This window comes from Homalodisca vitripennis, chromosome 3, assembly GCF_021130785.1.
Source record: "Homalodisca vitripennis isolate AUS2020 chromosome 3, UT_GWSS_2.1, whole genome shotgun sequence".
Lineage (NCBI taxonomy): Eukaryota > Metazoa > Arthropoda > Insecta > Hemiptera > Cicadellidae > Homalodisca > Homalodisca vitripennis.
The window spans coordinates 72139452-72156357 of NC_060209.1; the positions used below are offsets into that span (position 1 = coordinate 72139452).

The following is a 16906-nucleotide window of genomic DNA, read 5'->3' on the forward strand; positions in this document are numbered from 1 at the left end:
ATATTTCAAGAATTTGATGTTCATAATAAATTTGGTAATTAACTCACCAACCAAAAATTTAGTTTTGGTTTCATTGGCTTTTTGGTACAGCTTATTATTATTATTATTATTTTTTTTTTTAAGGATAGAGGTCCCGGAACGCCGTTCCGCCGCGTTCCGTCTCAAATCGAGCACTGTATATATATATATATATATATATGAATATAGTCTCAAAATAAAATCAATCTCCTAAATATTCCAAAGCAATAAAAACAAAATCAACATAATTAAAAGGCAGGATAACACAGGAAAATCTTAAGAACTAATTAATGTAATCAACAAGATAATTGCATTCACAAAAGAAGAAGAAAACAATAATAACCTAAAAACAGTGTCCAAGGATACAAAGAAAAGATACCTATAAACTTATATATATATATATATATATATATATATATATATATATATATATATATATATATATATGTATATAAAATCGCAAAATATGTTAGCACTAGACCTCCAATCCCTGGAATCCAGACTAGCAGGGTAGATCTATGAAAACAAATTTGATCCAGAAAGTTCTTATTATTTCAAAAGGAATTCTATAATATTTGTTTCGTAACATGTATATGATAATGTTGATCAAATTTATTGAACGAAAAGACCTTATAGAATATATAGGTAAAACGGTTTTGATCCCACAAATTCACCCTCTTGGCTCAAAATCAATATATCCTTGATTAACATCTATTACATAGGAAGTTTCTATATTAGTTTTGATTCAAATTCCAGATTCAAAAGTGGTCCAAGAGTGTCTGTGCGAAGTTTCAAAGCCTTCTCATACTTGGTTAAAATTGTTATAGGTCAATATTTGTTTCGTAAAAAATTCGTAACGATTTGCTTTAAAATCTTACCAATTTGCAAGATGATTCAAAGGCACTCAAAGATAATGAGGTATTGATTTCAAAGAATATATCTAACAAATTTGGTTAAAAACTATAATACAATATGACGGCAGGCAGTTGTGTAGACGCTAGGATTGTCCTTATCAACATCAATGTGTCATATATTTATAATTGATTTATACACACTTCAATTCAGGTTCGATACAAACTAATAAAGTACAAAACTAATAAAAACACAATGTAAGAGATATGCTCTTAGTAATTTACCTAAAAGTACATTAGCAATCTCAGGAAATTAACTTATTTATGGGAAAATGGACCCAAATCGAGAAATTAATGTATGGAAACATGAATGTAAAACCAAACTCAATTAGTAAGCCTAAGTAGTGACAAGTTTCCTTCATGTAAAAAATAAAAATAATCATGCAGTGTATCTTTTGAGATTATCTGAGTGCCATAAATCGTATTGAACTGGTAATTTGAAGAAGAAGGAAAACAGTGTAAGTTTCAAGTAATGACGTCAAAAATGTACGCACTGAGAACATAACGTAATTATAAGGAAGTTAACTGTGTAAACAGTGATGTGATTGACTTATAAAAGTGGGTACTGACTTGTAACTGACACTTCCAGTGCACCCTGGGTTGCAATAACATCGTAAGTATTTGCTTGCGATTCTTTAGTTAGAAATGGTATGATTTATAATTGCTCAATTGTAAAAGAATTTTAAAAACTTTTTGCTGAAAATTATTTGGTCAATTTCACTTGTGAAAATTATCTGTAAATGTAAATAAACAATAATTTAGATTCAATTGGGGTAATTCTGAAATTAAATACATGCTATTTAGATTTTTATTAAATTAAACAGTAGTGAAATAATAATTAAACTTCATTTTAATTCCTGAGAAAATCAGTCAATGTTAGTTACATGATAATTAGATAGCACCAAAGTAAAACCATTCAACTGTTCACTAAAAATGCTCCTAATGCTTCCACATGCCTAATTTTTAGTAAATTAAAGTTTAGTATGGTTACCGTTTCGTAGGTTTGGTATGATTGCTTGATAGCGTGGATTGATATGAAAGGTAGGATTGCTTTTAAACATGAGATGGGATTGGTAGAAACTTCACTATAGTACCGATTGTGTCCAATACTTAATTACTAATAATCTTATATCTAACAGTTAATAGTGAATATTTATACGAATCAGATCAAGCATGATAAGTAGTATATTTATCTACAGCATTTTACCATTTTAAATCAAATATATTTCAATTTTAATGCATTGGAATAGCCTTATCATGTACTAGAACTTTTAGCATTTCAAATGACAGTTGGGGATGGAATGTAAACAACTATATAAAACATACGTGTAAAATAGCGTATCAAACTGAATTTTGACGAGTCAAAACCCGAGTTATATTACATAAAGAAAATTTATATTGTACGTTCAAACAACAGTGTTCTCAGAATTCATCAGATATGTATCATTGTTAAACACAATGCGTGCGTTGGACACAAACTGCTACTATCCCTGTTGTTCTAAAGTTAGTACATGCCTGGTGTTGCAGAAGCCATAGCAAAAATTTTGCAGTTACTTTTATTTTACTCAATAGTACAGTAATAGTATTTACAACTATCAATTTATCTCCAATCTGTCGTTCTAAGATGACACAGCATGTACTAGATATACTGTGTTCACCTGGACTGAAAGTCACGTTTTATATGAAATAGTTTCATTAAAAACTTTGATGAGGGTTTTATTTGAAATGATAAGTGAAAATGAGGCTGAACTTTCTGCTTTCTCAAATTAATAATATTTATTTTATAAAACAGGTAAGGTAACAACAGTTTGTGATATAATCCTGATTATTGTAGTCGGTTATTGCGAAGTACATAAGCTTTTTTTTAATAGAAAGTCTACTTCTACCAATTTTTAAATAATTTGATGTATGAATAAATAATTTTACAATGCATCGAATATTTATATTTATTTGGATACTTATAAATGTTGAGGACAAGATTAATAAAATCTGTAGCAAGTCTAATAACAGTATCATTACATATCACGTATGATTTTCTCATTAAATCAGTTTACCCTTTCAAATAAGGCGTTAAATGTCCCTTATTTTTTCAAAGGGAGACCGTAGCTCACGGAAAAGACAAACTCTAAGATGGACGTGACTTCTGAGATTAAAACCAATGACTTCAAGTTCGACTTGTTGGAGTATTCTGTGGTGATCGCCATGCTCTGCCTATCCGCTCTGGTCGGCGTCTACTACGCTTTCATCAACAAGCAGAGGACTTTGAAGGACTACATGTTGGGAGGCCAAACCATGGGAGTGTTCCCGGTCACTATGGGTCTAATGGCGAGGTGAGATATAGAAAAGCACAATGTGTAACTCACAATGTGAAGCTCCTACGGCTTCATCTAAAAAGAGAAGAATTTCAGAAATACAAGTCGAGAGGCGAGAGCTTTAGAGGCCATCCGCTTTAATCAGCCTTATTAACACAGATGTTAAATCATTTATGATTTGTATTATTTGTATCTTAGTATGATTAAGTTGGTCTTATTGTGTTATAATAATAATTATAATCTTTGAGAAGAAAGTACCTAAATTCCTTTAAGAACTTTCTCCACACCGTCAGTTGATTTTGGATCAGTAAAAATAAATCTCCATTATGTTCCAAGCTAGTTCTCTTAAATAGTTTAGTTTAAAAAAAGAATGTATTAACGTTCTGAGTGAAAACGATAAATATATTATACATCATAAACTTTAAGTGATCGAATATTATCGTATATGTTATGCTTCATAGCAATTAAACATATAATTTTAATAAATACATGAAATTCTGTGACCATAATACCGTTTTGTTACACTTGAAACGAAAGTTTTGTGTATAAGCTGTTCAATAAACATTATATTGAATTTGTGTATGCTTAATATCTGTTGTGCTTTTAGCTTTACATCTGGATTAACAATCCTGGGCATACCAACGGAGATTTACCTGTACGGTACACAATATTTGGCTGTCAACTTCTCGATTGCGATATTTACTACAATTGTCGCTCAGTTCTTCGTACCAGTATACTACAAGTTGCAGGTTGAATCCGTGTTTGAGGTAAGTCAATTTGATTATTAGTGGAATCCTCAGGAAATAAATCGTAATAACATTCAAACCGATCAGGATGATTTGCGAGAAGCCATCTTGAGATATTTTTCGAAACTTTATACATGCTTTTATGTTTATTTCCAATTATTTTATTTATTATTATTACGAAAAAGTTTATTTTATGTGTAAACTCTCCTCAAGATACAATATAAGCAAGATTTTTACAAAATTGGAAGAAATCCTTATTTTGCGTAAATTCCTTAACCTACAAATTCAGACTAGAGAAAAGGTGTTTCAAAGAGGTCTGTTGAAAACTTCGTGAATTTGGACTCTGCCTTAATATATATTAATATTTTGGCGTATTTATAAAAAAAATACCATATAAATTTTACCCTGCGAAATGTTTTCTTCCATAGGTTTTTTGGTCTTATATGTAGAAAGTCCCGACATAGAAAAACAATGAATTTGAACATTATATTTTGAACACCCCACCAATGCTATCTCACATATAAAACGTTGGGAGTTCTACAAGGCTTAATATTGGTGTATAGTTTGTTGAAGAATGCACTTTAACCACGCTATTACTGCTGAGCAGTGACACGAATTATTAAATATTTACTTATTTTAAAGCGCTGTCTTTCTTTAGTTGTTGCTCATTTGTGTGTATATTGATCTAACGCCTTGAAAAGGCAGGTGATATAAAATTATGATTTGAACTGTTTCAGTATCTGGAGTTACGTTTCAATAAACATGTGAAAGTAATGGGAATCATAATGAATACTATGTTGATGGTAAGTACACAAGAAATAAAAAAATGTGATGATACCATTTTGTTTTATGAAGTAACATTAATAACAGTTATTTACTGAGATTTACAATAAAATTTGTCTTCATTTCATTAAGAGTTTTTTTGCAACATACAAATTCTAAACTTATAAAAATATATAATAAGTTATCAGTAACTAGTTTATAGACTGAAGATAATAATTTTTTTCTTTGTACATTTTGTATTTTCAGTGCATTAAGTCCTCTCGGTATAATAATAATTTTTGCCTATGTAGCTGATGTAGTAAATTTATTTTAAACAATACGCACTACATTTTTATGAAAAACCTTATGAAAGTTTAATAACAAGTAATGTTTTACGTTTCAGGTACTGTATTTGCCTGTTAGTATGTACGCTCCATCAGTAACCTTTAGCCAAGGTAAGTTTCAAGGTTTAAACAGTTTACTTAATTATTTGTTGCAGCGGATTATGTGTTGAATAGAGTATAATAACAAATAAACGGGGACTATTTCCTCATTAAAAACTCACTTCATAAGTTACATTATGTGGAATCTTTTAGCTGCTCACAAAGTCGAAATTTAGTTACAGGATTGTCAATAAGCTTCGTCGCCGTTGTCATCAGTGCCGTCTGCATTTTCTACACAAGTGTTGTAAGTATTGTTAATTATTTAAAGTTACTTTTCCCATATCATCAATATCAGCACTAAAGCATCTTTTTGGAAAATTTATTTTGTACTTAGTATAACTATATTATTTTATGCTGTTTATAATATAAATATGTATCAGTTGCGAATTTATTAAATGTGCGGTATTTAAATAAAATATGTAGTTTTCAGTAGATTGCAGACATGTATTGTTTTAGTAAAGCTTTATCCCAATATCGAATGAATTTTTGAGGATGAAATAGAAAAAAAATCATCAGGCAATAAATGCTCATAAGAATGCATCAATGGAAAATTACGAACGTTGTTAGTTCAAATATCAACTTAAATGTCTAGGCTGATGATATGTAAAATGCTTCATGAATTTATATTAATTGCAATAAAGATTCTAGTTAAAAACGCATATGTTTTAGAGTAACGATTTTGAATACGTTAAGTTGGTACTTGTAATCTGGCTTAAGAAATACATATAAAAAGGTGCTTGAATTTCAGGATCTAAAAACATTATTTTCCTCCCTTTGCTAAGATATAGAAAAAAGCATTGAGACAAAAACAAAAAAAGTTTGTTTATTTGAATTATTTTGAGGCTTTTCTTGAGAAATTTGGTATGATGATTTGCAATATATAATTATATATACCAACTAAAGTACATTTGATAAATATAACTATCATAAAAAAATTTCAATTGAAACTATATCTCTATTTTTTCATATGTTACTTTATGTGAGTTTTTTGTTTTCTATTTCCCATAAGCGTTGATTTACGTTCATATTTTAACTTTTACCTATATCCTAACTAACTTTTATTTTTTATATAAAGTGTTAGATTTCAGTAAGCTGTCTCTGAGCTGGGATTACTAGATAATAAATAGTGAAGTATCATTCAGTCATGGGTTTTCGAGTATATTTTACCTGTACAACCCCATAGACAGAATGACTACAGTCAAGTGTTCACTGTCTCAGGGAGGACTTAGGGCCGTGATGTGGTCGGACGTACTGCAAAACACCTTCTCCTTGTGTGGAATCCTGTTTGTCGTGTTCGCGGGCTTCTCCAACCTAGGAGGTGTACTGGAAGTCTTGAGGATTAACGAAGAAGGAGGCAGGCTGGAGATGTTCAAGTGAGTACACCAGTTCTAATTCCTACAGCTGGGGTAAAAAATCTCATTAAAAGTTTAATTTATAGTGGTTTAATTTATAGTGACCAGCGTGTCTACCTGTAATTAGAGTAGATTTCTGAATTAATTATAACACACCCTGCAAATCAAGGCTTCTATGAAAAAAAAAAAAAAAAAAAAAAAAAAACATAGACACTGTAAGACTGTTTGGTTACTAACTTTCCAAATGGATGGAAGATCTGAATTATGTTTAAAAATATGTAAATATGTTTTGTTAGAAAAACAAAATATTGTCAAAAATTTTCCAAGTTTTGTTTTATCAACACCTTTAGGTGTATTCACTAAAATGTGTGCTAACATTTAAGTTTATCCATAGCCTTGTCCAACCCTCGTATCATAAAATTACTACAATAACTCAACCTTCCAATCATTATAATCAATATTCAATATATTTTTACCGTAAATACATTTAAATAATAGATATTAATAGATAGACATACATTTTCCTAAATAACAATGTTTTGCAGGATCGTATTGTGGAATCTAATTATTAGAACCTTATTATTATTCAGATTTTCTAAATAGCGCTAATTGTTAACAACATAACATACTATATATGTATTTATAAAAATGAATATATATTAAATTTGAGACTATTACTGGTAAATAAGTTTGAACATTCTAATATTTTTTATTTCAGCATGAATCCAGACCCTTTTGAACGACACACGTTTTGGACTGTTGCGATTGGTTTGATATTTATGAACCTGAACTTGGCAGTGATGCCGACAGCTGTACAGAGATACATGTCAGTGGCTACCCTTAAAGAAGCAAAAAGGTAAGCAATCCGACATTATGAATACGAAAATAGTTTCTTTGCTACTTCCAAAGTAATCTATTCCCTTGTAATAAATAATGTATTTCCAAATTTTACTTATTCTTATGCAATAATGTATGTAGATGTATATTCATTAAGAATGCAATTTAATGTAATACAGATTTTGTAAGGAAAAATCTCAGAGGGGTAAGTTTGGTTCACGGCATTCAGTGGTATTGGTATTGATTACTGTTGGGGCTAAATAAATAAAACATCGAATAGTTAATAATTATCATTAAGCTATGGAGGTTAGAATAGTTAATACACTCCGTAAAAACAAATAATGGTCCTTTAGATGTCAGTGGGTTCTAACCCCGGCATAATACTCAATTATATTATACACGAATCATAAAATAATACTGAAGCTCGTAAAAATTGTGGGGTTAAATAAATATGTATTTACTAATCCTTTATGGAAAGGCACATAGAAATACTTAACTAATATTACATACATTTAGCTTCACTCATATAATTAGCAGTAATACATTTTCGAAGTCAAGACCAAATACAACGAGACAGGTGCCAATCCACGTGAACAACTAACGAAGCGCCAAGCTGATGCATCCTTAAGTGTATTAAGACTCTGAAACATTCAAATTAGTGGATAATGACAGTTAAATAACTCACAGCAATAACCAAACTATTAATGTCACAGAATCTTGTTCGGAGCGGCAGTAAGCTTCTACATCGTGTTCAACTTGATCGCATGCATGGGACTGATCCTCTATGCTAGATACCACAAGTGTGATCCTGTAGCTGCCGGAGTAAGTACTCTATACTGACTCTAAGTAGTGTATCAGCGTTGCTGGCCCTGACAGCTGAGTGGTTAGCGTCTCAGTTGCATTTTTGCAAAGTAACAAGTAATCAATCACCTGAGCCTAGCCCGGAATTTAACTCCTCCAACATTCACCAGATCAATGTGTTTACAAATGATTTGTCAAAAATCCTAATATTTTTTGGTTGTCGATGCAATATTGGAATTTTTAATGTTCATTTCCTGAGAGCATATGAGTACTTGCTCTCAGTTCTTGAAGAACGCATTGTTAAATCAATCGAAATGGAGAATTTAATGGCCATTTAAAAGGTTTTATAAGATAATTTTCATCAGAGAGCTGCATGTGCTGACATTTCTGAGTATATACAGTTATTAAAAATGCATTCATAAGACATTTTTCTTTTAGTACTATCTTTATTTCTGGACTATCATGGATAAACTGGTACATTACTCTTGACTGGTCTTGATCTTTGATTAATACTTTAATTAACGGAAGAGGTGTTAAAAATTGTTAAAAATTTACACTTTATTTGGTATGTGGTGTTTTAGTTAGGTAACAACGACGAGTAATTTTTACTGCTGTTTCCAGATAGTGAAAAGTCACAGTCATATGCTACCTCTATACGTGATGGAGGTCGGGAAAGATTATCCAGGACTTGCGGGTTTGTTCATGGCAGGCTTAGCGAGCGCCGCTCTCAGGTGAGCTTTTTACAAATACAATAATATTGCAGAACATAATCATAGATTTGGCAATTTTCGAACAAGTCTAGATTGAAAGTTTAAGTTTTGCTGTCTCTTCTTAACAGTGAGAGATAACTTCAACAATAGTTAGAAAATTGAAAGCGATAACACCATCAATGGTACTCTGACTTCGTGTTTTGTAGAGGATAGAACCCTTTAAGCCCAATTCTGCCCTATGTGAGAACTCATCAAACAGAGTAATAGTTAAAATGTATACAGTAATAGTAGTGATAAGAAGTTGTAAGGGCACAAGTAGGATTAGAGCATCCGGTATAGTTAGCTCAGTATCAAAGTCCGACTTCTGTGAAGTCTTTAAATATGGCTAATTAATAACACACCTACGATATGTTACGTTGAGAATATATATATATATATATATATATATATATATATATATATATATATAAATGCATAACAAATTAGCAGAGAATATATAAAACATCGTAGTTCACCTACAGATTTTGGGATTAAAAATGTAGCATTTATTCTGTTAACAATCAAGGAGGGATTATCTACATATCAATTATTATTTTGTCATTTATAGGTTTGGGTTTAAAAGAATAAGGAATAGCCACAGAAAGTTTCGTTAACTAAATGTTTGAGCTGTGACACATGTCGTACGTAGTTAGAATAAATAGTTCACCAAAAGTGTCTTTAAACTATCACATATTAAGATGGTACAATCTGTATTCGGTTGGATTATTTTTTATGTACTAAACATTTTCAGTCAGACTCTTGTAAGATACATTGCGCAGGAATGTAATGAAAAAAGTACATTATTTTGGTTATTCTATACTTTTGCTCTTTGTTTAGTTCCATCGCTGGGTGGTTAAACGCAGTTGGAGGCACTCTGTACAAGGGAATAAAGGATGTCTATTTTCCCGATGTCAAGCACTCGGAGGAAACACAAGCCAGGATCACCAAAACCGTTGTGGTCATTTCCGGAATTGTTTGCTGCTCTTTGGTCTTTGTCGTTGAGAAACTTGGAACACTTTTGCAGGTACGACCTGTTCGAGTCTCTAACATTGCATATGTCTCCTATTATAAGCCCCCCATTTGTGATAATGCACAACTGAAAAAGCAGTAGTACCTGTACCTGTATTAAAAATACTTATAGTTGAATCATAATTACATTTATGAGGTAGAAGTCGAAGATGGATCAGATATGAACACATTTTTGAGTGCAAGAAAAGTAAAAATTTAACAGAAATAAGTTTGTAGTGATAAAAAAAGATGGAACATTAATAAGTCAAAGATTCAGCAAATTTTATAATAGCTTATAATAATTATCATAGCTAAGTTTTTTATAATTGCTGATTACTTCGGCTAATTTATTTGTTTATTATTACAGCTAGTGAATACCATTTTGGGGGTAATGACGGGAGCAACGCTGGCCCTCTTTGTCCTGGGGATTTTCTTTCCCCGAGTGAACACCAAGGTAAGTTTGAAAAATACAATTCTGGACTATTTACTTGAAAGAATGAAAATATGTGCGTTACATAGTTGATGACTAAAATAAAAACATGAAACTAGAATGTTGATAATAGACTTTCGCGCTATGAAATTTTAAACTTTCTGCAATAGATATAGTTTTGTCAAATACTTTCTAAATTTTGTATATTACCAAACTATTCAGATTGCTTACTGAAATGCTTTATAAAACTTGTTAAAATAAATCTCTGTCATCGATGCATTGGTTTAATCGTCCTACATAAGGTAGAATCAATATAATCGTAATATGTAGTATTTTGAAAAAAGGAGCTTTGACTTTTTCAGGAACATACATTTCTAATGGTTTCTCTTGAGCATCACAGTAAATTTGTATGTTATACTGTAAATACATATAAAATTGTTGAACAAATTTATATTATATCAATGTTGTGGGATAGTATCATCAGAGTTCCATTATATAGATTTATAATTTTAAAGTGAGGTGGATAAAGTAGATTCGTAAGGCTAGTAATTTGGTTAAAGCGTTTTCCTTGTAATATCTCCTGTTAAATTGCAAGTAGTTGAAATGTCTCATCGGTCCCCTGGCGGCGAGAAGAGAATGACAAGTTTCCCATATTTACGACGGTGTTTATGTCATCGTCTTCCACTCTTATTGTTATCACACCGTCTTACTTTACAGACATAATTCTACCTTTAATCTATCAAATAATCCAAAATTTTGCATAATATTGAAAGCATAATGGGTGTTGGGAATTGGACGTTTATATTTGTTACAAAAATCAAAATTTAATCTAAGATGTACCTTAAAGCATTTTTTACTTTGAAGGTTACCAGTTTAATTTAACTTTAAATTCTAAATACGTTTTGAAGATTTGGAAGTGGCAAGAATACTATTAAAGTATAAATATAAGAAAGCAAAAAAGTTAAAAATGATTAAAGAAATTAGCTGAATTCGCCAGAATCTAACTGAAAAAAAGAAAAAAATATGTAAAAACCAAGAATATAAATCCAGAGCAGTCAGCATAAGCGCAAACCATGCCATTGCACAAAACAGACGAAGGGCATACACATTTTGGACAAAACCAGAGAAGATTTTAGACTGGGGAAACAATATAGGTAAATTCTTGAGGAATAGCGACTCTTCACCTGGAAGGTAAAGAGCAGACACCTTCGCCATATTATTCTTTCAAATCATTCATCGTTAGTGATAAACTCGAAACAAAGGACATTGTATTGGTTGTGCAGAGTAAGCTGTCCAGACATACGAGTAGTCGCAATTTGTAATAATGACAATGGATACATCATATAATCTAACTATTGCACTTAAAAATATTCTATTATTTCAGGGAGCAATCGCAGGAACCATCGCAAGTTTCTTAGTGTCGTCCTGGATAGCTGTAAATGCACAATATTACATGATGGTTGGAAAATTGAGATTCCCAGCAAAAATTACCAGCATAGACTACTGCCCTTTGACTGCAATAGATAACTTCAAGTAAGTATAACTATTGCCTTTACTGTAAACATTAAAATACTAGAATTATACGTAACTATTAAGGAAGAATGATCAACGCTCGATTCATATCGAGCGTTAATATCATATTTATTTTTGTAATTGCTGAGCAAGATGTTAATAAAATAATTAATACCGAAATATGCCACAACACCTGTTATTTTGCAAAGTATTTTATAATTTTTATATTGCTATAATGAAATTAAATTACAATTCTAAAAATATAGCAGGACCAATACATCAGTTTTAGAAATATGAAAAATGTATTATGTAAAAAATGTGAAATCGTACCCTTGTCATATAAATAATGTAAATTAATATGTTTAATTAAGACTAAAAGCCGAACTCAATCAAAATTCTTTTCTCATTATTGTAGCAATTATAACTAATAATTTCCTAATATTTTTTATTAAGGAAGACTGTAATCAAATGGAAGATGCAATATTTCTTTTAAATCATCTCTATTAATGTTAGTTGTTGTAGAGGCCACATTTTCATTATTTATTATTTTAAACCAATATGTTATTTGATAGGAGTTCGTCAATCACATCAGTCTAACAAGTTGACTAATAATTTAAAATTGAATGAACTAATTAAAAAATTTTTTTAGTCACAATGTTGGACACAAAAATTATTTAATAATTTAACACCCCATCGAGAAATATGAACAAGAGAATTATTTAACACCCCATGGATACATTTAAAAAGTTGAAATCGTTTCAATATATTCGTAGAGTAAATAACACTCTGCGTGATGACAGAAAAAGTACATGGGTCCATATGATTAAACTAGGCTGTTACGTGTAAAAGTTGAATTGAAAATTTAAATAATAAATAAAAAAATAGCCACATATATAATATATATTTATATATTATACCGGTATATATCTATGGTATTCATTATATTTAGACGACAATTAATACAAATGTTGTTAATTAACGAATTTAATCACACTGTCTTCTAATTGTAATATACAACGATTTTTATTTTAAGAATACACACAGTTGTCTTATGTGGACACATAACTGTCTAAGGAAAAACACAGTAAGGTTATCATTTCCCGAAAAACACACCCTCTTGTGATTCGAACCGGAGCTCTGGCGGTGTGCGATATATTACTAGACTACCATTACACCACAGACCCATGCATAAATAGAATAGATCCAGTTTTATGCTAAAAAATATAAAACTGAAAAAATTATGTAAAAATTCAATATAGGACAAACTTAGGACCGGTGGTAGGATCCTCATAGCCTCTTTAGGAGGAAATACCTATTTTGTTATTCACTTTTCCTACTTTTACAGAACACTGAAAAAAGCGGGCTGCAGACAATATCTAACATAAAAATACTTTAATAATTATAGTAACTATACTTCAAATATACTCACACTTATGCCTGTTTCCACTGTTCAGCACAAGCTCAGCCTTATTGTTTGATTACACGGGGGTTGGATCCCCAACAGTCGCCGATGACTCGGTGGCTAGAATCTTCCAGATATCCTACAACTACTACGTGATAATCGGCTTCCTCTTCGGCATCATAGTGGGGGTGGTCGTCTCCCTGCTGACCGAGGCCCCGGATATGTCCACCCTAAACCCTGACCTGTTCTCCCCCTACGTCCACCGCTTCCTGCCTGAGAAGATGCTGCAGGCACGACCCGACCACCAGAATTACCATCTGGCTGAGTTAAGACCTTGTATAAAGATCAATAACTATCCAATATATAAAGAAACGGTATACAATAGTGAAAAAGAATTACAAACAGTTTGAAACTAAATGGAAATGTCTTTTTATTTTTAACCCTCCTAAATAACAGTACTCTAAATCACGTTATAACCTACATGAATACTTAATAAGATATACTTCACTGAAAGGGCAAAATGAATTGCTTGTAAAAATCATGCAATTCCCCATGCGATAACGCATAACTTTATTTTTAACCATTATGAAGATTTGGAAAAGTCAAATTAAAGCTACATATTTACTTATCATAATTTATGTTTTTAAAATTCAAACTAACATAAATAATGTTACGACCAGTTAGGAACTGTCAGTTTTACATATTTTGTGTATGCTCAGTACTTCAAATATCAACTCTCACCAATAATTTATTGAGGTGAAAGTTTGGTTTAATAATTTTAAGCTAATGTAAACGTTAGCATTACATGGATGTTTAGTATATATAGTAAAACACCATCAGCAGTACTGGATTAACGATACGCAAAACACATAATTGTACAGATTAAGATAAGTTGGTATTAAGCTTGAATTCATTTCGCAGAATATTCTGATCCAATAAACGTATTAAATCAGAAATAATCTCTGTATTAGCTCGAGTGGAGCCCAGTAGTCAGTAAAATTCCAATTAGTCCATTAAACTCAGACCGCAGTGCCCAGGGGCCAGTATAATTAACCTATTCTGTCATCGACCGCAGCAAAGACTTATTTATCTTATTATCTCTTGTTACAAATTGGGTTTCAGTAATTTGAGTAGCACCATTAGACGACTAATTGATTTAAACTCGCTGGATATAGAAAATTGAATCAATTTATTTGCTTTACGACTTATTTTTCAGGTGAACATTTCAGTGCAGATAAGTTTTAAACCTGTTATCAATTTCACTATTTTCCGGTAAAATTAGTGTTGTTCATAAAATTTTTAATGCGTTCTGTTTTTACGTACTAAAAATTTTTTAAGAAGAGAAAAGATAATTATGTACGTAAGCAGATATAAATAATGTTTTCTTTATGTAAATTTCATCCACGTCAGTTCAACATGTACAAAGTTTCTGATTTCTTCCTCTAACAGCCTGTAAATTCATATAATCTAAATTGTGTGTTAGATTTATTTTAGTGCTAATACTTTTTGTAAATTAAATCTAATGAGGTATCTTTAGTATAGGCAAAGCCGAGACCGACTAAACTATTACCTACTTTCTTTCTACTTTCATTGTGATATACGAAATTTGAATAACTTGAGACCTAAGTAGAAAAAGTACGGTGTGACGATTATTAAATGCTTAGTAAGTACCGTTTTGAGGATTTAAAAATCTGGAATATGCAATAATAATGTATGTTAAACATACATAATTATTGGTTCAGCAAATACTTTCTGGTTAAAGGGAAACAACTCATTCAGGCCACGCTGTGGCTGTTATAATTTCCGGGAACTTCTAAAAATTATTTAAAAAACCTTAAAAAGGAACTATATTGCAAGATATATCAATGGAATCTTGGGTTTAGGCGCAGTGTTGCCAGCTGTAGGGAGAGAATAACTAGTGATGAAATAATCGATTGAATTTAACAATGAAAAGAATTAATTAGTTAGCAAAGAAATTAAAAGCATTGTAATTTCTGAATATATATTTTATTGGAAACAGCCTACACGGGCAAGCAGCCTGTGCGTAGGCTAGAGACGCTATCCGTTACAGAAATAAATTAATTTTAGTTTGTTTTGCCGGGTATGGTTCAGAGGCAAACGAAAGAACAACAAAAAACCATAACAATTTAAATTAAACAATCCGGCACAAAAAATATATTTAATTTACTTGAAGTGATTATCAACTTTGAAATAAAGATGAATGACAGGTGGTGTCGGAGGGGGGGGAAGGGATGAGAGAAAGGACCAAGGTCAAGTCCGCCCATATTCAGATAAGAGCAATAGTTACTGCTCAACTTTATTTTTTGTCTATCTTCTTGAATCCTTTACCTCACGATTTAAATTAATATGTATTTGCACTATGACATGGAACGTTAGCAAAAAATTATAAAACGTCAAATCATGCAGAATAATTGAACGCCGAAGAACAAAATGGATGTGAAAAACCGGAACGAAGCGAGACGTCGTCTCATACTGACAGTCAGCTTATATGACGATGTGGAACGTCGCAAGTTGAGAGGGGTGGGTGGGATGTAGTAACTGCCCACACGACCAGCTTGCAACGGTGTGCCTCGTACTAGTAGTCATCAAAATGAAAAGTAGATTTATAAAGATAAAAAAGTTATTAGATAGACCTTCTGCAAATAATGGTATCTTTCCACTTTTTGCCAGGTTGTTCTCATTTCGCCGCTCTGTGTGGTGTGGCGGCGTTCAGGAATAAATTCTTGGAACATATGAGTGATTTTGTAGGATTATTCTGATTTAAAACTTATTTTTAATTTTTAATAAATTTTTTGAGGTGTTTATTACATATTATTAAAAAAAACTGATATTTTTATATTTACAATAAAACAATACTTAAAAATGGCTCAACTGCAACAACTAATTGTTATTATTAAAACTATTTTAATAATTCTAAAATTATCTGTTAAAATAATTGTGAAGCAGTTATATTAGATGAGGATAGTTTTACATTAATAGAATAAATGAATAAATTTTAAATCTAACTTAACAACTGCCTAAATTTATTATATAGTTAATACAAGCTTGTAACTTAAGACTGTCAATGTTCAATACAGTACTAGTTAACTAATACGAAAATATATAAACTATGAACACAATTATATCTATATAGTTTAGAAATAGTGCTGCATAGAAGATAAAGTAACCGATGATTTGTGTTTTATTCTTATACTAGTAATAATGTTTTCAATGAATAATATACGTATCAAACAACGTATGGAGGTACAAATTCAACTCAGATGTGCAATCGAACAATATAAAGTATCATAAAAATGAAACAAACAATGTTATTAGATTTGTTTACGGTTCTACATTCACAGATGGCGCCAGCGCAGCGAGAAGTTCTCACATTGGGACAAATCCTTTTTTCACACATCTATTCTGTACATTTTCTCCATAGATCCATGTACATTAGCAAAACTAGCATGGGAGATCAAAGTATGTTTGTAATGCTAACCAACAATAATGAGCGTCGTTGGAATCAAGTAAAAACTATTTTTGACACAAGTGCTTTGGTTTCTTACAGTATGGATGAAAACACACGAGTAAGTTCTTGGGACAAACAATTGGGATGGGACCTT

At 31.3% G+C, this 16906-nt stretch overlaps 1 protein-coding gene across 1 annotated transcript; it reads left to right on the forward strand.

The window, feature by feature from the left end:
- Nucleotides 1-1456: 1456 nt before the first annotated feature.
- Nucleotides 1457-13700, forward strand: LOC124357061 (sodium-coupled monocarboxylate transporter 1-like). Its single transcript, XM_046808465.1, has 14 exons — nt 1457-1542; nt 3025-3259; nt 3849-4008; nt 4725-4790; nt 5153-5204; nt 5369-5436; nt 6411-6565; nt 7263-7400; nt 8095-8203; nt 8804-8913; nt 9769-9955; nt 10307-10393; nt 11754-11902; nt 13336-13700. The coding sequence occupies exons 2-14, from the start codon at nt 3060-3062 to the stop codon at nt 13691-13693; spliced, it is 1839 nt and encodes a 612-aa protein (XP_046664421.1). The 5' UTR covers nt 1457-1542; nt 3025-3059; the 3' UTR covers nt 13694-13700.
- Nucleotides 13701-16906: the final 3206 nt, after the last annotated feature.